Here is a 27,206-nt window from a genome sequence, read left to right on the forward strand (position 1 = left end):
GATGACAGAGAATAAGACCGACGAAACGGGGAGAATGGTCCTTGTGCATGGATATGTATATAATAGAGCGGCATGTATTATTTATGAATACATATGCCCCCACCATGATGATACCACCCTCTTTAGATCCCTGTAAATCAGGCTGACCCCGTTCAGAGACATGATGTGTATTTGGTGAGGAGACTTCAACTGTACGCTTGACAAGCATCTGGATAGGTTGGATGGTAGGTATGTCAACCCTACGCCACCAGCTAGAATATTAGGGAAGCTGCTGGAGTATCTGGACATGGTTGAAATCTGGAGGTGGATGCATGGGATGGCGAGGGAATACTCACACTACTCGAGCCACCCCTTGGCTATATAGTAGACTAGATTACCTTCTCACGGGGATGGAGCACATAGGTGAATTCATTGAGGGAAGGACTTTGTCGGATCACTGCACCCTGTTGGCTAGTTGGGCAGTGCATGTTGATCTTCCGCCGATACCAATGTGGAGATTGAGGGCAGGGGCACTTCAAGATGACCCCTTTTGAGGATATATGAAAGAAAAGATAGAGGAACAGTTTGAGGTTAATGAGGGCACAGTAGACAGAAAGGGAGTCCTGTGGGAGGGGGGCAGCAATATCTAAGACGGGAGCGGTCAAGAGGGAGTTACTGTGGGATCTGTCAGTACTGGAGGCAAAGATCAAATGGCTAGAAAGCACATAGAGACAAAGGGTGTGGAAGGGGATCTCCTAAGGTTGCATAAGGAATGTCTGGAACATTGGGACACCCTGGGTAAATAAGATTATGTGAGTTATATTGCCAGGCTACATGGGCAGGGTGAAAAACCAGGCAGGATGCTGGTTTGGTTACGTTGAAGAGAAGAAGCCAGGGCCGTGATCAGTAGGTTAGGGGATGAGTGCAGAGAACTATGGAAATCACAGAGAGAGATTAACAACATATTCGTTAAATTCTACAAAGATCTGTACAGTATGGCAGAGAGGTAAAACATGGGGGAGGTGGAGGAGACATTATCAGAGATATCATTGCCACAACTGTCACTAGTGCAGGCGGAAGCGCTGGGCCGCTGCTCACTGTGGAAGAACTGGGAATGGTGATACAGGAACTACCATCGGGTAAGACTCCCGGAGGCGATGGCCTGCCCGCAGAGTTTTGCAAAACCTTTCAAAGTGAATTGACTCAGAGGTTGCTGGACATTTCTGAGGGGGCGTATTACTGAAGGGAGCTGGCCAGGAGTATGAGGGAGTCAGTGATTGCACTGATATTGAAATTGAGCAACCCGCCTTGGAATTGGGAGTCATGCTAGCTGCTGTCAATGTTACACCAAGATTGTAAGATTCTAGTGGGTGTGCTGGCGGGTAGGCTAAAGAAGGTAATAGGGCAATTAATACACCCAGACCAGACCAGACCGGATATGGGCCAGGAAGAAACATCTCTATAAACATGCAGAGATTGCATGCAGTGATTGATAGGATGAGAAACTGGGGGGAGAGGTGTGTGGTGATATCGCTAAACACTATCAAGGCCTTTGATTCAGTCAAATTGGGTTGGTCAAATGGATTGGATCGCTTCGGGTAGGGGCAGGATTCATCAGGTGGGATAAGCTACTATACCAGGCAACCACAGCTAGAGTGTGGACAGGTAGGCACGTCTCGGAACAGTGGAGCCTGATCATTGGAACCATTGCAGTGTTCTTCCAAGCAGAATTTGGGGATGCTGGGCTGATGGTAGACAGGGTTAACCATGTAGTCTTGTTGTATGCAGATGACATACTGTTCTATGTCAGGAACCCTGAAGATAACCTAAAGCTTTTTTTCGAGGTACTAGTCAATTTTGCAGCATTATCAGGGATCACAGTCTGTAGAGTTAAGTTGTGCATCTTCCTGCTGGTGGAATAGGTTGGGCAGGGCAGATCGAGCCTGCCGAATCGTTGGGTGCCCAATACATTCAGATACCTGGGAGTGGAGGTTTATCACAACACCAGCTCCATGCATTATCACATCACATTCTAAGCATACAGCGGGATAGTAAAATCAATAGAATTGTACAGGAAATTGCTGCTGTCAGTGATTGGGAGGATGGTGCTGGTCAAGATGGTGGCACTACCCCATCTATCATATTATTTTCACAATGTGCCATTTGAAATTCCACTGACTTTCTTCAGGGAACTAAATTATGCGTTGAGTGGGTTCCTCTGGAGTCCGGTAGGCATAGGGTGGTCTTAGACACGCTGTGTAAGGATTATTTGGAAGTAGGAGTCAAACTCCTGAATATGGAGCTGTACTTCTTGGCAGGACCGCTGCAATGGGTGGCATAATGGCTCTCAGAGGAGTATATACAAGAAGCCAAGTTATTGAAAATGGTGAGTAGGCTGTACTTGATGAAGGCAGGGCTGTGGCTTAATGGTAGGAGACTAAAGTATATGTCACAGATGTTATGGTTGGGGAGAGGTGTCTGGGCATGCACCAGGAAGCTTCTGTGTTTGGGAGAGCTGTACTCCTCCAATGTCCCCATAGCAACAATACATGGGGAGAATGAAGAGGACATCTAAGTCAGTAGAACGCAGTGTGAGGACAGAGGGATGGTGATATACTGTCTGTTTACGGACTAAAAGCTTCAGGAGTTTCACCAGGTGGTGAGCAATACTGGTGTGCACGAAAGACAGCATTAACATACATAAGGATTCAGAGAGATGCTAGGGCCAAATGGGTGAGCTTCCCGGCGGTGCTGAAGGAAATTAGCACTGTGCAGCTGCTATATAATGTGCCCAAGGGAGGACATGGGGTCTCAAGACTGTACCGGGGCTGCTGTCAATGTCTCTGGCAGGGACTCAGAGAGTGGGAGGAAAATTTGGGTAGGGGCTTCATAGATCTGGAGTTGGCTAACACACTATTGTACACCCAGACACCATCTCAAAATGCCAGGATCAAGCTCTCGCACCATACTTAACGCCACATAGGATAGCCCAATTTCTGGGTGCACTGGATGAGGGGTGCCTGAGATGCACATCGAATGGGACAGACATAATGCATATAATTGTGGGTGCAGGATGATTAGGATCTAGGCGAAGGTGAAAACGAAGGTGACAATGGAGGTATAACACGATTCACATGGGAAGCTGCAGTCTGTTTACTGGGGTTGTTTCCGAGATCGAGCGAGGCCCGACCAGCTATTACAATGATAGATTTGGCTTGCATGCTCGCAAAATTGTGGATTTCCATGGCCTGGAAGTCCAGCAGTGGACCGCATATAGATAATTGCTGGGGGGATTTGAGGAAGTGGTGCATAGCAGAAACTACAGTATGGTATGGGGCCTTAAGAAGTGGGGCTAAAAAAAGCAGTGAAGACATTGGGGTCCGGAATGCGCTGGTACAAAAGATGTTCTTCTCACAAGATGACAAACCGCCATGAGACATTGGTGGCGGAAGCAGAGTGGCAGGAGGGAATGGCAGTGGACACAGGCATGAAGATTAATACAAGAGATGATGTTTAGCATGAGGCAGTGCCTAGGCAGGCACAGTTTTTCTTTGCAGGGTTGTGGGGGTGAGGGCACGTAGGGATTCTATGGGTGGAGTTCTAAGTGTTTGTTATTGTAGGTATCTGCTAGCTGTGGACATTATTATGTTTTGGAGACTGTTTGACTGTATGGTTGTGTTGTTACAAAATGCAAATTAAAAGACTTTAAAAAAATCCTTTTTTATACCTTGCAGCTGCGTATGCGTATCTAAAATTAAAAACCGGAAATATGAAAAGAGTTCTTTTAGATATAAATAAAGAAACGTTTTAAAAATATATATACAGAGTCCATACAGCGCACAGTATTACAAACTATATATTAAACCTTACTTCCAAGACAACCTGGGCAGAGTTGTTGCAAAGACTTTTCTGCTCTCTCTCTCTCTCTCTCTCTCCCACTCTCTCTCTCTCTATCTCTCTCTCTCTCTGTCTATCTCTCTCTCTCTCTCTATTTGTCTCTCTCTCTCTTTTTCTCACTCTCTCTCTCTCTCTCTCTCTCTCACTCTCTCTCTCTCTTCTCTTCCTCTCTCTCTCTCTCCCTCAACACACGGGCAACAGTGGTGGCACCCTGATCTTTGGTGGCAAATGCCTGCACCTACCATGTGAAGTGGTCTGCCTGTCACCACCCAGATGTTCTATCGGTACGATGTCCTTTCGTTGCAGGATGTTTTTTCACTGGGATTTTTACCGCAATTTTTTTGGCGAAAAAACCCATACATTTTTTTACAAAATGGGGGACTTGGGGGGGGGGGAGACCCCCCCCCCCCGCAAAAAAAATTATTCGATGGGTTTTTCGAGAAAAAAAAATCGTGGTAAAAAACCTGCGAAAAAACCTCATGCGATGAAATGACATGGAACCGTTCTGTCCTCCTGGCCTGTCCATCTCCAGCCTGAGAAAGTCGATGCAGCCAAAGTGCATGGGCCTGAAACTCTGCAGTTGATGATGATAGGCTCCATGACGAGCCGCTGTCTTTCTGGTGACACACTTGGTGCAGTTCTGGCATTAATACTTTACATCTACTGCTAGTCTGGGCCAGAAAATCCTTGAGTGGACCAACTTGAAAGTTCTGTCACTGCCAAGATGTCCATGCTGGTTGCGGAGTGTGTACAATATGATATGATATGGCATTTATAATGCACCTATACACAAGTGTTTCAAGGCGCGACGAGGCAAGGGAGGGGAAACAGAGGCAACAATCTTACTAGGCCAGGTGACATTGAGATTGTGCAAGTGCAGGGGAGGGGGAAGGGAAAGTGCACAGGGCTAGGGGGAGGAGGCAGTGCAGTACATAGGATAACATCAAAATAAATAAAGACCTTAAATAAAAAGTGCGGCCAGCTGGTGGCAAGTGCAAGGGTAAGTGCAGACATCAGGTGTAAAGTGTTGGTAGGGGGCTGTAGGGATGCAGAAACAGTCCCAGAGTGCAAGGGTTGTCAGGGGGGCAGTGCAGGTGTGCAACTGGCAGGGAGGGGACCTGAGCCCGAGGTCAGAGGGTAGCCAGTTAACGAGTGCAGTTTCAGCCAGGAGAACAGCAGGGGAGAGGAGGAGAGAAATCAGAAGCAAAGAGGAAGGTCTTGATGTGCTTCCCAAACCAGAGATGGTTCTCCTCAAGTTTCAGTGAGATATGGAGGCTTTTCCAGAGGGAGGCTCCAGCAGAAGAAAGAGATCTACCACCCACCCGTTGCTTGGAAAAGCGGCTGACCCTGAGGGAGGTGGATGAGCAAAGAGCTCGAGAAGAAAGATATTTAGGAAGAGAGAGTTGAAGGTATTGAGGCCCCAGGCCCCAGAAGGCCTTGTGGACAATGCACAGGGTTTTGAACTTAATCCTCGCCACCACTGGGAGACAGTGCAGAGATTTCAGTCCTGGAGAGATACGATCCCTGGGCTTGAGGCCGAGGACAAGTCTCGCAGTCCTGTTGTGGATGAGTTGCAGAGGGCAGAGAGTAGAGGCAGGCAGATTTACAAAGAGGCTGTTGCAGTAATCCAGCCTAGAGAGATCCAGAGCTCTAGAGACAGTGAGCTTCTGGGGGAAGGAGAGGAAAGGAAGAATACCTCTGAAGAGGTGCAGCTGGTAGTGTGACTTCTTAGAGACGTCAATGATGTGAGGAGAGAAGGAAAGTGGGGAGACGAACATGACCCTGTGGTTTTTAGCCTCACAGGTGGGAGCAGGAAGAGGTCCAAGAGAGGCCGGCCAGAGAGTGACAGGACAGGAGGGAGCAGGTGTGCCGATGAGGAGAATCTCGGTCTTACTGGGGCAGAGAGTGGCAATGCGATGGACAAGAAGTGCCAGGTATTGGTTGAACAGCCAAGGAGAGAGATTAGACACCCGGGGAACACCACAGGTAGAGCTAGAGACAGAGGAGAGGAAGAACCCAAGTTGGACCTGGGAGGGTGGATCAGAGAGGAAAGAAGTCAGCCAAGCCAGGGCCTGATCATTGATACCCAGGTTGTCATAGAGATGGTTGAGCAGAATGGCCTGGTTGATCGTGTCAAGGCAAAAGAGAGATCCAGTAAGATGAGGACACAGGGGGTGTTGGAATCAAGGTTGGAGAGCAGGTCTTCATGGATGTTCACGAGAGCAGTTTGCGTGCTTCTGGCAGCTCTGACGCCAGACTGATAGACATGGAGACAACCAACAGAATCAGTGTGAAGATTAAGCTGGGAGATGGCCAGCTTTTCCAGGAGTTTGCCCAGGAAAGGAGTGATGGAGATAGGGCGATAGTTAGCCGGGCAGGAACGGTCGGCAGAGGGTTTCTTAAGAAGAGGGTGCACAAGGGAGTGCTTCAGGGGGGAAGGGAAGACCCGGGAGGTGAAGGAGTGGTGGCAGAAGTCAGCCAGAGCAGGAGCCAGTGTGTCAATGTGGTCCTTGATGGTTTTGGAGGAACAGGGGTGAACCTGTTTTGACGAGACTTTCATAGAGCGGACTTGTCTAGAAACCTCATCTGGGGAGAACAGGGGAAAGGCAGAGAAGGACGGAGGAGAGGTGGCTGAGAAAGGGCCAGGGGAAGAGCAGGGAGTAGAGGGAGAAGGGGGAAAAAAGAGTTTTAGAGATGAAATGAGAAGCCAGGGCCGTGCAGAGGGCCTGGGAGGGGACAGGAGATGTAGAGACTGCAGCAGCATTGACCCGCTCTTTGCAGATATTAAAGAGTTCAGCTGAGCTGTTAGATGCCACAGAGACGCAGGCTGGGATGTGGACTCTGTTCTTGGCGTGGACAGAGCGCCGGTATTGCCTTTAGAGCAGGCGACAGGCCAGTTTGTCAGAAGATGTACCAGAAGCACGCCATTTCCACTCAGCCACCCTGCACTTGCGTTTGAGGGTGACGAGGGCTGAGTGGTACCAAGAGTTGCACTTGTCTTTGGGCTTCATGCGGATCCTCATGACAGGGGCAAGAACATCGAGAGTATCAAATATAGCAGAGTGGAGCATGGAAAGGGCGGTGTCAGGGTGTGATTCAGCCAAGGGGGGACAACTCAGTGGAATCTCTGTGGCAAAACCAGACAACATAGTAGACGGTCTCCAACTTTGCTTTCCTTGTACAGGATTACACTCTTCTGCACGAGCATCTTCAAGTCCTTCAGAATCACAGCTTTCGCTGGGTTATTAAGGATGTCTCTTCACAAATCTGCTCCCGTGGTCTAGGCTTTCAGGAACAGAGCGATGCCAGGATCCACTAGCCGTGACATACAGATTTCATCTCAGGTCAGACGCATAGCTCAAATACCTTCAGACTTGTGATATTGCAGTAGATGGCGGGTACCGCCTCCATTGAGGATCCCAAGCAATCCACACTCATGGCTCTCTCTGGTTCCTGCTGACTTGCAGCCTGCAAGATAGCTCTGACACCTGCTAAAGACAACTCCTTCCACAAGGTGGATCCAGCTGTCATCGTTGGTGTAGTTCTTGGTGCGTGTTCTGTCTCCGGACACTCCAAAACACAGGTCTACAGGCAGCCGGGTGTCCCTTCCAAACATCAAGAAATATGGTGTAAACCTGACAGCATTGTTCTTTGTACAGTTGTATGCATGAGTTACGGTGGCCACATGTTGACTGTATTTGTTCTTCTCCTCTGGCCTCAGGGTGTCCAGCATTGCCAAGAGGGTTCAATTAAACCTCTCCACTTGGGCATCCCCCTTATGGTGATGTGCTCCAATTTTTAGACTATACATTTCGTATATGTGGATATATTCTTTGATTATGTGAGGAGCATGTGACTTACCTATGATAGCTTGTTTCATTGATTTGTTAAAATATATGAAACATTGGTTTAATGTATCCCTTCAGTCACAACCTCTTTTCTTTTTTTGTAATTGGTCTATTTATCCCAAGTGATGAGGTACACGTACCTTAGGTTCTGATCCACTGTTTTGACACTTTGGAATGGGAAAAGCGATGGGGGAAAACATCATATTTTTCATATTTTTAAGTTAAGCCCATTTATGTCTGGTACCAATGAGATACTGTTATGATCCCATATCTGAGCATCGCCGTCATCAGATTATTAAAGGCATGTACTAAGGATGAACGTCATATCTGCCATCTCCTTTCCCTTTCCTACACTGAGTCATCCAGCAGCCACTGATCACTCTATCTCAAAATAAAAATGGCCTCTGAGATCCAATATGGCACCAACCTACTGCTACAACAGCAGCTCTCTCAATTCCTTCCATGCTGCCACTCAATTGAAAAAGACCTTTTGTAAAAGTTGTCCAAAATGCAAAGTCGTTTTGCAAACTGCATTTTTTCTATTGCTCGTTCACATTGCCATTCACAGCATTCCCTAAATCATGCATCACATTACCCAATTTGGGCTTATCAGTATTTCCAGTGAACGGCAATGAGATCCATTAAAGGTTTGAAAACAACTGTTTGTTTGCAGACAAGGAACCTCATTCCCGCAACCATGTTGTGACTTGGGATCGATGGTGTCCAGAAATAGCCATCTGCCAGATGACCCCTAGCAAAATGTGGTGCAGAGCTAATAACCACAAAATAAATATGCAGGATGGTTGCTATGCAGCGCACATTCCAAACTAAGTGCTGATACTTCCTGGAGGCTGGAGCAACACTTGGTTCCCCCACAAAGGTTCGGTCTTGACATATTTGGAACATGCAATCTCATTGAATTGCACTGTGGCACACGCTCCTGGGAGTGCTATCTCATGCAACACCTTCTCAACACACTTGTGGAAGCAGGCAGGTGGGCGTCTTCTATGCCTGTGTTTCGGGGGTTGGGGTGGGGCTGGGATCTGAGGATGTGAGGGAGGAATTATCTTTGCAGAGTTTATTGGACTTCTTGCTTGTGTGTTTTGGGTTAGGTGAGTGAGTGATTGAGGGTTGAGTGAAGGCAAGTCTGAAAATTACAATGATCTCTTGCTGGGGAGAGGCAACTGCCCAGAGTCAATGATGCCCTTTAGTGCAGTAGTCTTAGTGCCCGTTTGGTGTCTATAAAATGTGCTGGGCCAACTTCTCATTATGTGTGGGTTTGGTGTGTTGGTTAAAGTGTACAGGTAGGTGTAAAAAAAGTTGGACCTGCATGCTTTATGCAGTGTTTGTGGTAGTGTTGTATGTGATCTGATCTAGTGATAGTAGAAGTTTTACTGGGGGTTTGGCTTGCGATCTTTATCAGCACTCTTGTATGTGGAGCTGGTGGTTTATCTACTAATAGCTTTGAGTGGAGATCCCGAAGTGGTGTTGTGGTTCAAAGGGTAGATGTATACATGGGGGTTTGCTCCAGGAAGGTCTGTAAGGTGTATAGGTCTCCCGGGTGGTGTCCTGATTTGTATGTCTTAAAGCCTCCAAACGTGTCATTTTAGTAGTTGTTTGATGATTCTAATATTGTCAATATGATCTTGTGTACAGACACGTGCTGCTTCATATCAGTGTAGTGAGTTTTCCATGGGGAGATAAGGTTTTCAGGTATGTGAGAGCATGCCTTGTGGAGTGTGGGGCGGTGTTGCGGGTCATTAGTGGTTAGGTTTTCTGTTGGTTGCGCACCACACCATTGGGTCATGCTTTGCATGAGTAGGGTCAAATTGTCTAGTTGGAGATAGTATGATGGGAGTGAGGTATACTCGAGAACATCTCCGAGGATGGTCCGTCCTTGCAACCCCCATGTGAGTTGGTTAGTTAGGACACGTGATGTATCTACAAAGGTAGAGGGTTTCTTGAGCTTTGAAAGAAGATACATCCTTTTACAGATTTGGGACAAAGTTGAAAAACCATCATTTGTACACCCCTCAATTTAATGTGTTTGATTTAATACTGCACATCTGTCTATCATTTATATTGATTGTTATTTATGACTTTACTCCATTATGTTTTCGTTGTTTTGATGCTATCTGGTGCATGTGTTGGCACATTCAGAGCTTTAACTATGCTGGTTGGTGGTACTTGGGCTAATAAATGCATTAATTAACGGCAAACCAGTGGGGTGTGCCAATGCTAGCACGGTACAACCAGTTTTTTGAAAACCACGTGGTCACTGACAACGCTGTGTGGTCCATTGCTCCTCTGTTGCCTTGAGATCACACCACTTTACCCCATACTGCCCTGCATCACCCACACAATTGGCCAGAGAGATTGCAAAAACTTCTGAAAGCGAGGCCATGCTTTCTCAATGTTATGATAGCAACATCAGAGGTATAAAACAAGCAAAGTAACGCTGGTTTCCTAACCCTTGACAAAATCATTTCACAGTCTAATTGAAAGGAAGCACCCTGGTTGCACAGACCACTTACCATTAATATGGCGGACAACCTTTGAATGCGGGATGTGCCTGGGTTGTGCGTAGTAAAGTGGCGGCTGCAGGGCAGGCTTATATTGCATCCCGGCTCCCTTTCTTGCGCCTGATATGCAGCTGATACTCATCTTGAATCGCTGGTCTTATAGGTTGAGCGCAACTTAGCTTGGGAAATCCTGCAACGGCAAAAAACAACCAAGGATATCTCAAAAAAGGTTGGTCAACAGACTCTCAAAGTCCCCTCCGTTGAAGGGGATGCAACCTGTTCAATGCTAATATGCCAATCGAAAGAAAGCCCGTCCCAACCAGCATTTTCAGGTCAGCAGTCCTTCAGCTCGCTTCTGGCAAGCTGAGACCAATGGGAGGCACCACACACTACTTGCAAATACTGGTGGACGCTAGATAAATGCAAAACAGCAATATGGATGGGAACGTCAGTATTCCTCCTGCAATGAGAATGCTCTACTTGTAAAGAAATGTATTATAGGGAATATGCGTGCATCAGACTAGGGATGGGTAGACAACCTGGCACCCTCCAGATGTTGTGGCCTACAATTCCCACCTGCCCCAGCAAGCGTAAACCGTGGGGGGGTGGGGAGGTGAAGGGAGTTGAAGGCCAAAATATCTGGGATGCACAAGTTGGCTAGCCCTGGACTAGTGACATGATTGCCAGGATGTGACTGTACCTTCTATATCAAGGCCAACTACAGGTGCCCATTTTCCAACCTGCCTCAGCATCTACTCGTTTTAGAATATAGCAGCTGTTTACTTTACAAACAAGAAGAGTGAATGTGTTTTCAAAGTTGTTTATGCAGGGCAATACTACATGGCAGATAGTGTCCTCCAGTGCAGGCCTGTGAATATGTTCTCCCTTAAGTGACATACACAAGTGCCTAAGTCTTTCACGGCCGTCAATAAACCAAGCTTGTCCAAGGGGGAATAGCTCTAAACCGCAAACTCAACGCACCCAAATCAGGAACTATGTGGGGACCTTCCCGAGTTTGTGCACGGTGCAACGGAATCGTTTTAAGGAGAAAGTGCCTGGCAGCCTCTCCCTTAAGCAATGTATCTGTCAGTCTTCGCGTTTGCAAAGAATCCCTGTTCAGTGTAATCTCATGCTTGTAGTTTACTTGCAAAAGTGAAGAGTGAAAGCCCTCTGTCACCCTGAAGAGTGATGTGTTTGTGTAATGTGCTGGGGTTTCACTTCACCGCAATCACACCACCTGCTGTCACACTGGCCAACCACCTCACTCGCCTCAAGGCTCCTGCCTACCAATCTTCGTGTCTGACATTTTACAACATATGTTTATTCATGGCTCATGCATTACGTGTCATATGTTATGCAACGCTAAGCTTGCTATTTTGACTAAAAGATTAACCTATGGATTCTATATATGCCTTTTTTCAGCAAACTCTAGTCTAACCTGTTAAAATACAAGTATACCAGGGCACCCTTAATACAGTCTTATTAGGACTACACAGAACTGACTTTAGAAGATACATGATGATACTAAAAATAATTTGAATCACTGTGTTTTGAGTTGGTCTACTATATGTATAACTAGCCATAACCCCCCTCCCCCTGGGTCTGTAGCTGACATAGATGTGAGGGTCTGCTAGAGCCTTGTGTATGTTATATTGCGTCCTAACTGCCTATTTTTGAAAAATCGCCAAATCAGCAATCTCCCGGAATCGCCTATACTGATACTATAGGGCCGGACCCCGCTCTGCCCATGTATAGGGTGAATGAGTGGGATTAGTAAAATGTCACTGTCGCCAGTACACCCCAGAATGGTATGCCGAACTCGGGCCAACATTTCACCGCACCAATGCGGTGGGTCTGGAGCCAACAATCGCCAAATCTGCAATCTCCTGAAATCTCATATACTGATAGCACAGGACTGGACCCTGCCCTGTGCAGGGCGAATGGGTGGGGTTGGTCAAAGTACACCATCTGAAAAAAGGGGGCACTGTAGGTAATACCCAATGGAGTCTTCACACAATGGGCAACAGTAATTTTAAAGAAGAAAAGCAAGGGTGTTTGAAAACAAGCTGGAATAGTTAAACTTAGTCAAACTTCAATCCATAGACTGTAGTAAGTCATAGTTCTTGCTCTGGATGGCACCTATGACATCCAAATTCATAATTACAAAATGTTATGTACGTTTCTATAGTAGGCAGACAGCAGTGTCTTTGAGATTTGTTACACATTGGTGGTGATTAATTCTATCATATGTTTTGTTATATCATTGATTGCATTTTAATTACTAAAAATATGTTTTGTATGTGTTTTAACCAAGATGTATTAAATCATTATTAATCCAATTTTAAATTTTGTGATTATGAATTTGGATCTCAAATGTGCTATCCAGAGACCGAGAACTAACTTATTACAGTCTATGAATTGAAGTGTGATTTACTCTAACTATTCCAGCTTGTTTTCACACACCCAGCTGGTGCTGTTTCTTTTTTAACCATTCTACATCATTTTGATGAATGCCAAAAAATGTGCTTGTTTTTTTTGTGGCAATTCATATTATTTGAAGACATGCACAACTAATTACATATAGAAGTGAAACAAAAAACAACAAGCTAGTCGCTTTATCACACAGTTTGCTTTGCTCTGTGCGTGTGTCTTAAAAGTACAGGTGTAAAACCCAAAAGATAGTTTCTGAATATAGAAGGGAACATAAAGCCATACATGCTGTTCAGAAATGCAAACGACCTGAGTTAAATAAATGGAATTTAAGAAAATGACCGCAATGCTCTGTGTCTGCATAGGTTTGATAAAAGAAAGTTTAAAGGATTGAGTGATAAGAGTTGAGTAAAGTTGGCAGCGGCGTGCAAGCAAAGTGTACTTTAATTGGCATCAGGAGACTCTTACCCATCAGTTACTATGCATGCAGATTCTAATTGAGTGACAGACAGAAAACATTTACTACTGACAGTTGCATTTATGACATATAGGGAGGTAAACATTCTGGGCCTCTTTAAGGGTATGGCAGTGCAGAAAAGAAGTGGTGGTAAAGGGGGCATCGTTCTGGTACCATCACTTTACAGCACCGTGTACTACAGGTTTTGGCTGTAACGAGGAGGATGTAGCTCCAACTAAACGCTGGTGGTAAATCACCCACCTTTCTGCCAAAAATCAGTGGATTTACGGCATGGAATTTCTGCTCATGATAAATTTGACAAACATCCCCATGGAGTCCTAGGGATTCCAAAAATTGGAAATTACACTGCCATACCACTAGTCATAATCCTGGTTTAATACAACGGGGCGATGTGACCAAGTGGCGTGGTAATGCTAAATCATGTTGCCAGTAAATCGGCAGAGGTACCACCGATTTACTGGCAAACACATGAGGCCCTATATGTATATGCATGAGATCAATGGAGACAAATTACATATACATGTGCATCCTGTGTGTACGTATTATAATCTGCAGCACTGACTCAATTGTTCATGCCTCTGAGGTTGATCAAATGAGAGTCATAGAATTTGGTTAAATTTGCTATATTTATTTACAGTACTATGAATGAGCAAAGCAGCATGAGCAAGTGCTACATAAAATAAGAAACCACTAATTGTGACCAGAGCAGAGGGAATCACTGGAGGAGGCTATGGAGAAGTGGCTTGAGCCATGGATGGAGGTGGATAGGGAAGAAGTGGGAGAAAGTGAAATGTGTTCATTAAATGCTCTTAACCAGGAAGATTGTCTTTGAAATATTTAAGATCTGGGTGCATGATGGGAAGCTGTTTGTATTGAGTTTTACAAAAAGAAAGAGTTAGCCCTGATAGCGCATATTCCTTACATAATTTAGAATGATACAATTCTAAACTATATAAGGAATAAGCGCTATCAGGGCGAACTCTTTCTTTTTGTATTTAATCATAATCCTGACCAGTCACAGGATATAGCCCAGGAAAGCAGCTAACCTAAAATTAGTAAAACTTCACAACATATATTGGGTTTTAGCGCCTAGCTGTTGAAGACTGGAAGAAAACTATTTGAAATTGTATTGAGTCTTGTAACCTTTCAGTCAAAATTATGATATTGTCTAAAAAAGTTCAAGCTTTGCTCTGGTTCTCGGGAGCATGCAAAAGAAAGCATTCCAGTGTACTATGTTTATTTCAAAATCCCACCACCTTTAGAAGACTATGCCTGTGTAGGAGAAATCCTGACACTTACCTTTCTGCCACAGTTTATACACCACAGGATCATAGCTAAGCATCTACAGACTTTGTACAATGCCTTTCATTCTAGATGTGCATTTACCTCTGGGTGCAACCGACACGGATCTAGACACAATAAAGACCACTGCACGCTTTCACAGTTAGGCACTTTTATGTAAATATTCAGTTTCATCAGCCAGAAAAACACACTCTGCATCAATGAGCATTTTACATTGGGGACATGTGAGAATATAAGAAAACACACTTTGTATAAAAGCACTTTAAATTTGGTCAGCATAACAATTCAAATGTAAGTGAGTTCCCTCTAACCTAAGACATCCAAACTGGTACTCTTTGGCTAGGAAAGCAACACACTATGAATACAGTTTCAGCTCTCAGTTTTTCCCCTACCCTTGCCTAAAATTGGATTAGTAGCAAGATTTTGAAATTGCACGATTATGAGATTATGACCCCTTCTGCATGAATGAAGAACCCCCCAGCTAATACTTTGGATTCTGTCCACTTTGTTACCAGAAGGATTACACATTTTCTGCCTTCCGTGTCCACTTGGACACCTGGTCAAATAAAATACCCTGCAGAAGGGGGTCCTAACTGTAATTATCACATATAAATAGATATACATCTGTACAGACGGAAATGCAACCACAGTGGAGGCCATCCCATCATAGTCTTGATCATTAAAATTCCTGCTGCTGTGTAGTAAAGTGATCTGCAGCAGTGTGCCCAAGATGTCTGTCTCCTAGCGAGGAGTGCAATTTGGTGCAGTGCTCGACCTGTGCTTAACGCTGGGTGCAATGGGTTAATGCCAGGGAAAACTGAGACGAGAGAAAGTCGTGCGGATTGGTGTGTATACTTCTGCCACTTTGCTGGCCCAGAGTGTTTCGCCCCATCAATGTCGGTTTCGATCATGGCAGGTCACGACAAGAAGCTGTTGTGTGGGACAAGGCAATGGTTAGGATAGGTGGCACACTTTGCTTAAAAGTTAAATGTTTTATTCACTTATGGGACGTGCCGCGTAATGTTCTGTTTTGGCGCCTGGAGGTGATGGGTGGCCGCTATGCACGGTTGCTTCCGTGTGTCTCCCTTATGGCGTCTGGGGGATGGTAGGTGGTCGCATTGCCGGGTTGCTTTCAGGGGTTGGAAATGTGCTTTAATTGTGGGCAGGTATTGTTCCAAGCGAGCACCATGATTAATGAGTGGGGGCAGCTTGGGGGCATGGGTTGTTTGGTTGGGTGATTACGAGGGTATTTGAGGAACTGTAATGGGTTGAATGCAAAAGTGGCACCACTATAGTATGATAAAAAAACTGTTAACAGGACTTCACTGAAGGACACACACAGTGCTTATAACTTGATTGGCTGAAGGCAGACCAGGTTAAGACATTTTTATTACACCAGTAGCATTTACAGCTCAAATTAAGTCATTGGGCCTCATTACAAGTTTGGCGGTAGCCTTGTCGGTAAAAAATGCTCCCCAATCTTTCAATGGCAATGGGGAGGTCGGATGCACCGGCACCATTGACAATGGTGCCGGTGCATCCGACATGCTCTGCTCGCGGAAGCAGAACTCGTAGTTTGCCGGTCTGGTAACAACGGTACCGGCAAGCTTACCGGTACCGTTGTTACCTGACCGGTAAACTTATAACAAAGGCATGCATGTCGAGTGCAACGTTTGATGGTAATGCTTCATTAAAGAGAGCTCAAAGAGTTCCCATGAGAAGTAGTTTTGGGCAGGGAGGGGCAAGAACAGGGTTGGGGATTAGAATGGCAATGGGCAGTCACCCGCACTCTGAATGCTGCTGCAACACCAGCATCGGAGCACGCAGCGAGCCTGCTGGCATCTGCTACCCCATCCACCGCCCAGACGGCTCAAAATGTGCTTGTAGCACATACTGCCGCCATCGGACTCGCCCGCACTGCAAATGCCACTGGACCCGCCTCCGCCAAGCTCCCCAGCCACCCGCACATGCAGTCGACCACTCACCATCTTATCCCACAATATCACTCACCAGCACATCACACATCACACGTGCAGGCTACTATCCACATTCAACCAGAAGCTCTGCAGCAGCATGGCACACAGCACGAGACCCGGACCCCCATCATGACCTTCACCTGTAAAGTCATAAATTGACGCGATTCACAGATGATGGTTTGGGGGCCACTTTTTTGAGGCAAGGGGTGGGCCACTTTTTTTTGGCTGTCAGTGCCTATTTCTTGTCCCAGTCCGACACTGGGGCTAAGCATAGGAGGCGTGACTGGTGCACTAGCCTGCAACCCTATCCATGTGTCCAATGCCCATAGATGATAGGACACTATTGGGTCTCCCCATGGATGGTAAGGGGCAATGTCTAAGTATACATTTCCTTAGACCTATAGCAGACCAGGATACTGATTCCTGCTAGGCCAGGGGCTTTACCAAGGCATTTAACTTGGCCAGTGAGGGACTCTAGGGACTCTGTCAACCTGAGCACCTGGTATAGAGGTGTGCTCTAAGGGACATCACCTATGATAAAGCAATGGTCAGGCAAGTCTATTCAGTGCACTGTATTAAAAGCTATTTATAAAGACCTTACTTGCACGAGAATGTGGCCATGGCTGTCTCAAGGTCTCTGCTGCTGCTCTCTTGATCTTCTCTCTGCACTCTCTGGTGATGGCTCGATCTGGCAGTGGCAGTCAGCAGCGCTGAACAGCAACAGTGCATGGGGCCCAAAGCCTTTGCATGGGTTGGGCTGCGTATGTCAGATGCAGCATGGAGGTGGCCCTTATACTCAAATTCAGCCCCAGAAGGGCTAAGAACATTGGGCGCTCCCCTGCTGTGGAGAGCACCAGTCATTTACTTTGGCCAGGCCGGCTGTTGTGACAAGGCATTTTTTATTTATCATTTATAAAGCGCTCACACAGCCCGCAGGCATCGAGGCGCTGTTACAGAAAGTGTTTGTTTTTCTAAGTTGCCACTGTGTTTTTTTTTGTCTTAGTTACGCATTTATAACGCGCTTAAACACCCACAGGTTTCTAAGCGCGGACCCGGGGATCGAACCTGTTGTTGGTTCGTGTCGTCTTGCTTTCAAGACGCGCACGCTGCCGCTGAGCTATCCTGCCTGTCAGTGGATTGATCAAGGGCCCGTGCAGCAACAGTGTTTGAGCGCAGAGCAGAGCGCCTTTAACCCTCTTGTAGGATTTTTCCATTATCCCCGGCGCTCAGCTCACTCCAGGCATTGTTTTCTTCCATTCTCCTAGAGTAAAGGAACCCTGGTGTCACCATGCCCAAGGGTCTCTTACTCTAATCATTGTCTCTTTTCAGGGTCCATGGTACGGCTTTTGCGCTGGGGGTCCAATTCATTTTTCTTCATTTTGAGATCCCCGGTGCAGCTTCACACGTCGGGGTTTCTTTCTTCAACCCCCCGACCGGAGGGTTATATCAGTTATAAAGGAGTTGCAAAGTATGCACTTCTGAGGCACTCATCATGAGGTAAGTGTTAAAACTAAAAACAGGGTGGCATTTCCAAATACAACCTGTTTTTACGGTCATCCAAATTATGAGGTATGGGGTATTTACGGTAGAGTATTCCTGGGAATCCTTTGTACAATCATTGTGGTTAATTATTCCCTTTTCTCTCCCCGCTTCGTTACTCAAGAGTGCTGCATCCTCTATCTCTGCCTAGTCTCTGTTCTTTCCATAAGGGTGGGATTTGTACAATGGTTTTAATTTAGTTTTCTTGCAGCTGGTGTGTTTAATTAAAGTATATATATTTGTATATGTTGAGAGGCAGACAAATAAGTCCTCCAGAGCTTCTGCCCCTCCCCTGACTCAAAAACGCACAGGTGAGAAACGGTACTCACTGAGGCAGTTCTACCCCCCTTATCCCAGGCAGGTACAGCAAGACACAGGGGTTCCTTCTAACTTTGCTGGTTTGGAAAGAATGCCAGAAAAAATGCTAGTAATTAAGGCACCAGCATTTTTTCCAGAACAGCAAAGTACATGTCCGCGGTTGGGGGCCACAGATCTCTCAGCATGCCTGACCTGCTGGTAGATCAAGCCTCCACTGGCAGATAAATGACTGACTCATTCGTAATGCTGATGCCGGTGCCGGCGATTCAGTAGTTTCCATCCAATGGAGTCCTGTGGGATTCCATGGAATGGAAACATACTGCTGTTGGCGGCGGCACCCCTAATATCCTGTTAATACTGGGGTATCGGGCGCCAGTAGCAGTAAGGCAGGTTTGCCAGTAACCCATCCGGAATTGGCGGCGGGTTACTGGCAAACCCTTAATCAGCCCCATAGAGACCATTTATGCCGAAGAGGACAAAAGCAGAAACAAACGTCACAGCAACAAGTGCATGCATTAGATAGGACGCACACATGCACTCCAAATGAAATGGGTAAAATATGCATTCATACATGAACAATATTAAAACAGCATTCACAAGACATGAAGAATACTACCACATCTAAAATATAAGGAAAGAGCAACATAAATAAAACGTGAATATAGCTCACTAATATAGTAACAAAATTAGAATTGGGCAGCTAAACCACAGCATGCTCTTAATTAAATAAAAACCTCAAGACTTTGAGAGACCTCAATATGCTGAATCCACAGAAATACAGATCCACACAGAGCCCAGACAGTAGCTAAATAACCAAGCAAGGTTACACTGAAATAAGGGAGGATAGGAACGGCGAAGTAAAGGCACAAGATAGTAATTTCCAAAACGTAAACAGTGTACTCACAGATTAATTAAAGATTATAAAAAGCACAACCAGCCTTTGTAGGTCAGGTGCAGTAACGTGGCAAGCCAAAACACTATATGAAAAACAACTCAAGAGTGCCCCTAGAGGCAACACAAAACACAACACACATGGCAATATTAGCTTAAATCCCAATCAATAGGAGTTCATTCCATTTCATACACGGTCCCATCGCACATGACCTATAATTGGAAGACAGTGCCTATTCATTAGAAATGAATGCAGATAAGACATCTGCCGTACTCCCTGCACATACACACACACACAGATGAGATGATGCACAAGGACAAGTACAAAGAGATCACCCTGGCTCATGGTCTAGGGATAAGGGATGGCAACTTCTTTAATGAACAATGAACAGTCCACGGGATTCTCTCTGCCTAACCCTGGTCTGGCTCATGTCTTGATGGCCTGCCAAGTGTCCAAGGTTGCCAACCAAGAGGCCAACCAATTAGAACCCACAATGTTAGGCCGCCCATGAAGTAGTATGCCGACCAATCTCCTGTTGTAGAAATTAGGTATTTTTACTTTTATCAATGTAGGGGTGGCCCCAGGTGGAGCCATCAGATTGTTCTAAACTAATTAAATGTTTTTTACTCATAGAGTTCATATCTAGCCACCACCACTAACCAAGCCCTGTTGCCCATAGGTTTTTGCAACTAGGATTACGTTATGACGTTCATAATGATGATCTTGTGGTATTTCACCAATTGTTCTCTATATATGCTCAGAGAGCCGTGAGATTTTAATGCATGTATGCTGGACCTGCATTATTTGGATGATAATAGAGCGGGATTTTGCCTTACACATTTTCTACTGCATTTTGAGTCTATTTTGGATGACTCTGAGTCCTCTGGGTAATCTGGGACTTTACTGGGCCATCTTAACAGATGTTAGCAGAGGTGATGGTCTGCTAAGCGTTGTCGGCCTGTCAAGGGTTCCCCATTGTAGCCCAAAGACTGCAGAGGTGACCTATGGAGAGCGGGATTACGCAGAACAGAGAGAGGTCAACAGGAGCCCCCTTTGGAGAAAGGTCCTGTCCGGTCTCCACAGAGTGCCCTGTAGGGTGGAGGGGAGCTGGCTGCTACGGAAGACTTGACACTGAAGACCTTCAGCAGATCCAGAGATGTAAGTATCACATGCGCATGGCAAAGGGGGAAAGGGTTTTGTATATTGTGGACTTGTGAAGAAATAAGAGTTAAAAGGAGATAGCTCCTGACAAGGGCTGGGGAAGATCATGTGATAAGCTTCTATATAGGGCAGTAATAACAAAAGAGACGGGTTACCTTGCCACGAGTCAAGAAGACAGCTGTATTATATTTCGTTGTGTAGTAATTGCTGCCACCAGCCTCATGTTATAAGGTAGTCTAGGCCACGTAGATGTGGATTTTTGTGTGTTTGTCGAGGACGAAAAGTGGTGGTGTGGACCGAGGAGTGTAGTTTGGTGTGGGAGCAGCAAGGTGGGCTGCTCAGAGCATGACGGGTGTTTGTGATGCCACTCTGAAGAATTGGGTGAGGCAAGAGGCGTGGCCCCAGAGAGAGTCGCAGAAGTCTTCATTGTGAAAAAGTATTGTTGGGGAAGGGGGAGAAAAGGAGGAAGGGGTGAGCGAGAATTGAAATATAGTTTGGTAAGTATTGGTAAATTGTATTATGAAACATTTTTATGGGAGAAACCCTGATAATCCACGAATGTAAGTCATTGCCTCGATATAAGGACAAAATCAGTAAATACCAACCTCAGTGGGTTCGGAACACTTTGGGCAAAATGTTTATGCCCTGGCCACAAGAAGGCACTCATTTGAAGACAGTACTGCAACACATGCACACCTATTTACATGCTGCATTTAAGGGAAAACAGTTACAGAAACGCCCTATGCCTAGTCAGCTCCCTTAAGGCACCAGGTTTCAAACAACGTATCCTCAGCCCTATGCCCATCAAATGCTGCCTCCTGGACTGGCAAGTTGACTTGAACTGCAACGTTGAAGTCACTTCCAATCTGCCCTGCTCCTGGACTGATCACAATATTCTCTTATTCACCATAGAAGCGGCAAACCCCTTGCCAACATTGACTCTGCCTCTGCCACCTACATTTACACAGAGCTCTCGCACCATAACCAAATCCTGCATCTTGCCACTGCTGGACAATGCTCAAGAACCTTGTTGACTTTACTCTTAACCACAATCAGTTTATTTTTAATGATGAGTACTACACCCAAACCAAGGGGATTGCCATGGGAGCTAAATATGCTCCCGCCTTGGCAAACCTCTTCATGGCTTTCTTTGAGGACTCACATGTGTTTCACAACAATCCATACATCGAGTTCATTCCAGTTTGGAGAAGACATATTGATGATGTTTTTTCAATATGGGCAGGCACACCTGATCAGTTCAATGACTTCATGCAGTTCCTTAACCGCAACCAATTTGGAATACAATTCACAGGCCATATTGATGCTACTGAAATTGAGTTTTTAGATCTTAGAATTTATGTAGTGAACCAAACTTTGCAAACTTGTACTTTTCGAAAAACAACTGCAGTCAACTCCATTTTGCATGCAAAAAGCAGCCACAGAAGAAATGTGATCAACAATATCCCTCGAGGAGAATTCCTTAGAGCTAGGAGAAATTGCAGTGAAGACATGACTTTTCTTTCAGAATGTAAGTCTATAGGAACCAGATTCCAAGAAAGAGGATACACGAAAACCAATATCATCCATGCACTAAGGAACGTGAAAACAATCACACGATCCTCCCTACTTACCCAGTCCAAAAACAAACAGATTGCTGAATTCCCCCAACATGTGAACTTCATAACGAAGTACTGTAGTGATTCTAAATTTATCTATCACATTCTCAACAAACATTGGAATATTTTACATTTGGATCCAGACTTGGAGACCTACATTACAGAAAAACCAAGAATAATCTTTTCTAGAGCTCCCACATTTAGAAACTTACTGTGTCCCTCGTTTATGAAATCTGGTTCCGACAGACAGACCAATTGGCTTACGCAGAGCATGAAACCCAGCGGATTCCACAAGTGTGGGACCTGTAACTTCTGTCAATTTGCCCTATCACCTACCAAAGTATTCACTTTTCATGGCAATTTGACTACCAAAATTACGGATTTCATTAATTGTCGCCCCAAATATATTATATATGGAATTATTTGTGTTTGTAAGAAGGTTTACGTTGGCAGTACCATCAGGGAACTGAGGGTCAGAATCAGAGAACACCTAGCAAATCTTAACAGTCAAGATATCAAATTACCATTTGCAGTTCACTAGCAAAAAGAACACCAGATGGCGCACAGAAAAGAAATCAGATTTGTAGGACTGCAACACATCAAACCACATGCTAGAGGTGGTGACCGACAACTGTATTTACGATAAGCGGAAGCCCGGATGATATGTAAACTAAGATGTGTTCAACTTGGACTCAATCAAGAGCATGAACTGAATGTTTTTCTTTGATATGCCTAATATCGATACAATGTTCAAATTTAAGGTAACTCTGTGAGCCAGTTGTTGCACTACAGAAGAGTGGACAGTCCTCTTGGACTGCATTCATGATACATCACCAATTGGGTCATTATTTTTAGTAACCGTACTTTGCTCTCCTCATGCCAACCCAGTAGTTTAGGGGGTCAGTATCAACACTCCTTTCTACCACATACTGTACTTATGCTATCAACGTGATAACTTGACTACCTGATCGTTCATTTCCCCAATAATAACACTGGTCTCCGCACATACCCTGGCTTCATACCAATCCAGTTATTGTGCATAATCTCAATAATATGACCCGACAACAATAATATTAACAATTAGAACCTATGCAGTATGTCTTAAAACTAATCCATGGGTCTCAGTCCGCATATTACCTTGTACATATTCTTTTAATTTGATTTTCAAATATGCTTACTGTTAAACAACTTATATGCAATACCAACTCTAATTCACTAGTTCTCACTTATTAACGCACCAATGCGTTAACTCGGTCATTTTACCAATTTTTCTTATATATGTCAAAATCTGATCACAATACAACTAATATTATCAGGCTACACATATTGGGTGTGCCTATTACACCAACCACTGAGATACGGACCTCTGCCTTTGATTAGTAAATTACTCTCAGGACAATGCTGTACCAGCTAAATCTTATTAAATGGCCCCCCAAACACTAGGTTGCAGGGGTTCTTTACGACTCAAATGGGAACGGTTCCCTTAAATCCCACACTACGCTAATATAGCGGTGCAAGTATAATAATTTAATTACTCCTGTCTCCCAGCGTTTGCAAATTAAGGAGTACCGGCATGAATCACGCTCACAGCGTTTTCGCTAGAAGCACTTGTAAACTCGAGCACTCTTCTGAGATCCACAAAGTTTCTAGGCAACAGCTAGTGGACGGTCACATGACCGGAACTACTAAACAACCTGGCTGAGTAGCTATTGGATATCCCAGCCGCACCCACATTCCTTCCAGGGAGTTGCAGGCAGACGGCAGAAATCGCCGTGCTGCATACGCATTCAGGCGTTTAAAGGTAAGAGTTACGAGCACCTATGAACAGTTACTTTTTTAATATTATGAAGTGCCACCCAGCACATCTCACAACATTCTTCCATGTATCCTTTCTGTTAATAACAGATTTCGCTCGCACATTCAAGACGCTAGGACTACCCAGCTAACTACTTTTCACCGAGTCATAATAAAGTTACCTAACCATAGGTAAGCGAGCAATCACCACTGTATTACATAGATTGGCATTTGAGAATTTCGCAATTTCAATTATATCTCAGAACTGAGAGTATCCATAAGGCTACAACATGCACCTATATATCTTTACAGGCACCAGTAAATATACTCATTGGAGATTGACTGATGCTATTACTCTCTCAACTCACAACTATCAGGTATGCCATACTAAGTGACTGTCCACTCTGTCTATAAGGTGCAACAATCTGGCTTTGTTAAAAACTAGCATTACAGACTGTTTTAACAATTAGTAATTTGTAATTAAGTAACTAGTGATTGTTTAATACCAATTCACAACTAATTTGTAAATATTATTTTTTCTTTTCTCTCCCCCGACCCTTCTCCCTTGTTTGCCTCTTTCTCTATTCCTCCTTTGCATTGTATATTTTACCTGGATTATGTTTTCATTCAAATTTTGACGGATTTGATTTATTTTTGTATTATTTTGTAATACACAACAATATGGATACCAATGGTTTAAATGTAAATGGGCATGGATCATAATTGTTTCTTAAACAGTTACTTACCATCTCAATGATAATACGCCCTGAGGACAGCCCGGAGAGGGCTGAAACACGTGTTGGCGTGCAGTGTCTACTTTTGTTAATAAATACTTGTATTTACATCTCTATTTACATTGTAATGGACTAATTACTATACCAAGTGAAACCTTGAATTGACTGACTCTATCCGAGGGAGCGTAGACTGGCAGGCCCTATTCACTCTGTTGATTCCTTTAAATAGAAGGGGCACCGAGAATGTACCCTTCTACGCCTTGCCACTGCTGCAAACCTCTCTACATCATAGTACCAAGATCTTAACCAGCACGAGGGTGTGCGCACCTACCCACTTTGGGGACATTTTCTCGGTGTCTTTACTACTGTTTCTTTTCCCCTGGGAGTGCAGCACAATACCCACATATTTGACATAATCAAAATTCCTAACATGGCTAAATACCTCCAAAATCGTGATGAGGATAGCGCTGCCCTTTTTGCCCTACGTGGCACAGAGAGTAACCCTTTCAAAAATCGCTTGCAAAAAACCGAAACACTGGTTCAAAAATGTATTAAATTAGAACGCTTAAGTAAAAAAGAAATTAATAAATACTGGGAACAAGTATCACTGAAAAATTACCTCAAACAAGAAATCATTGCTAGGGGCTTACGAATACTCACATTCCCAGACTTCAATCATCAGGATGACTAAGATCTTGCTTCAGACTGGGAAGCTAACCTCACTGTCAGTTCCGAGAATATGATGAAAATCCTTGTACAACACGCTGAGAGGGAACACGCTAGAGTAACTACTGAATTTGCCCAGGTCCAAAAAGAAATCACAGAAATGCCCAACCCTGCAGCTTCTGAAGACAAAAACTATGAGAAAATGAACACTATTTTAGAAGATTACCAAGACGACATCAAAATTAGGAAATTTAGGAAATTCTATCGAGACGAATGAGACTACATTAATGACAGAGTCTATACATTCCAGGCTAAATATGATGGAAACCAAACTCACATCAAGACTCCAAATGTTTCACCAGTCACATCAGATCTTGATTCAGATCAGGAACCAGCAACAACGAGTGCAGCTGGGATTCAAAACACAGATGAGGAACAAACGTTTGAGGAAAAACGTCACAACAGAAGAGGTTTTTTGGCAGAAATTAAAAGATACAAAACGGGCAACGCTCAGAATCCCAATACCAATTACAAGAATGTACGTTTTCAAAAAACATTCCCTTTAGGCCCAAATATATCAATCAACCCAACAACTTCAGAGGAGGAAGAGGAAGAGGAGCCAAGAGGAGAGGGAACCGGAGACGTAAGGAAAAGATTCACCAGATCAAGTCTCAAAACATCCAAACCAAAACCAATTCTCAAAATGTAGTCATCAATCTCTCTAACAAACAACTATCACAGCAACAGATCAATGTTCTCAATTATGGTCTCTCCTTTGCACCCAGCTCTAGAGCCGATATGACTGAGGTACAAAAGGACCTCTATAAATTCACTAGAAAACTGAAATTGAAAAAGTATTTTCATAACAAACCGGTATTTTTTGAACAACAGGCAACACTACCACCGATTAGTAGTAAAAGTATACAAGAGATTGAAAATGTACACCTTCTGGCGAACCTTACAACTGACAATGTTCAATCAATCAGTGATATCCAAAGAGACTTAGGCATACATCAACGTAATACGGATATTGCTGAATATAAGAACAGATCCAAATTTATGCCACCAACTTCGGGTGATAACATTATAGATGTTTTCTATATGTCCATCACCAGGGAAATTCACCAATATATTGACGGCCAATACAAGAACTTCTTTAGTAAAAAACTTAATCTCACTACAACTGAACAAGCGGCACTTCATGAACTTTCGGGTGACAACACTATAGTGATCAAAGAGGCGGACAAAGGGGGGAACATTGTCATCCTCAACAAAATAGATTATATTAGAATGGCACAAGACCACCTTGACACCCCTGGATGTTACCGCAATCTTAACAATAACCCGACGACTCAGACTGTACAAGAACTAAAAAGTTTGATTCTCAAGTGGCACCAAAAAGGGATGCTAACGGACGAGGAGAAACTCTTTCTCACCAAGACCACACCATTTATGCCTACTTTGTATCTATTACCCAAGATACATAAACCGTTTGACAACCTCCCATCAGTGAGACCTATAATGAGCAGGCAAGGGGGGGTCATTGAGAACTTAGCAACCTATATTGACTTGTGCATTAAGGATTAGTTCCAACAATACCAGCTTTCCTGAAAGACACAACTCAAGTATTACAGATTCTGAATAATACCGTATGGAAATCTCATGACCATTTGGTCACCCTTGATGTTACTGCCCTGTACACCTCAATTGACCACACATTAGCTATCAAAACATTGGATTACTCCTTTAGGCTACATTCAGCATCACATGCAACACATGTACAAATGCTCAAGAACCTTGTTGACTTTACTCTTAACCACAATCAGTTTATTTTTAATGATGAGTACTACACCCAAACCAAGGGGATTGCCATGGGAGCTAAATATGCTCCCGCCTTGGCAAACCTCTTCATGACTTTCTTTGAGGACTCACATGTGTTTCACAACAATCCATACATCGAGTTCATTCCAGTTTGGAGAAGATATATTGATGTTTTTTCAATATGGGCAGGCACACCTGATCAGTTCAATGACTTCATGCAGTTCCTTAACCAC

The 27,206-nt window shown here is 44.4% G+C and overlaps 1 protein-coding gene across 1 annotated transcript in view; it reads right to left on the bottom strand.

The window, feature by feature from the left end:
- LOC138515493 (uncharacterized protein C4orf17 homolog) overlaps positions 1-27,206 on the bottom strand; it is a 698,631-nt gene that overhangs the window by 580,440 nt on the left and 90,985 nt on the right. The window contains exon 2 of the mRNA XM_069630308.1: positions 10,259-10,436. Within this exon, the coding sequence (XP_069486409.1) occupies positions 10,259-10,388 (130 nt within the window). The 5' untranslated portion in view covers positions 10,389-10,436. The remainder of the gene's footprint in view (positions 1-10,258; positions 10,437-27,206) is intronic.

This window comes from Ambystoma mexicanum, chromosome 6q, assembly GCF_040938575.1.
Source record: "Ambystoma mexicanum isolate Mex_15411 chromosome 6q, UKY_AmexF1_1, whole genome shotgun sequence".
NCBI lineage: Eukaryota > Metazoa > Chordata > Amphibia > Caudata > Ambystomatidae > Ambystoma > Ambystoma mexicanum.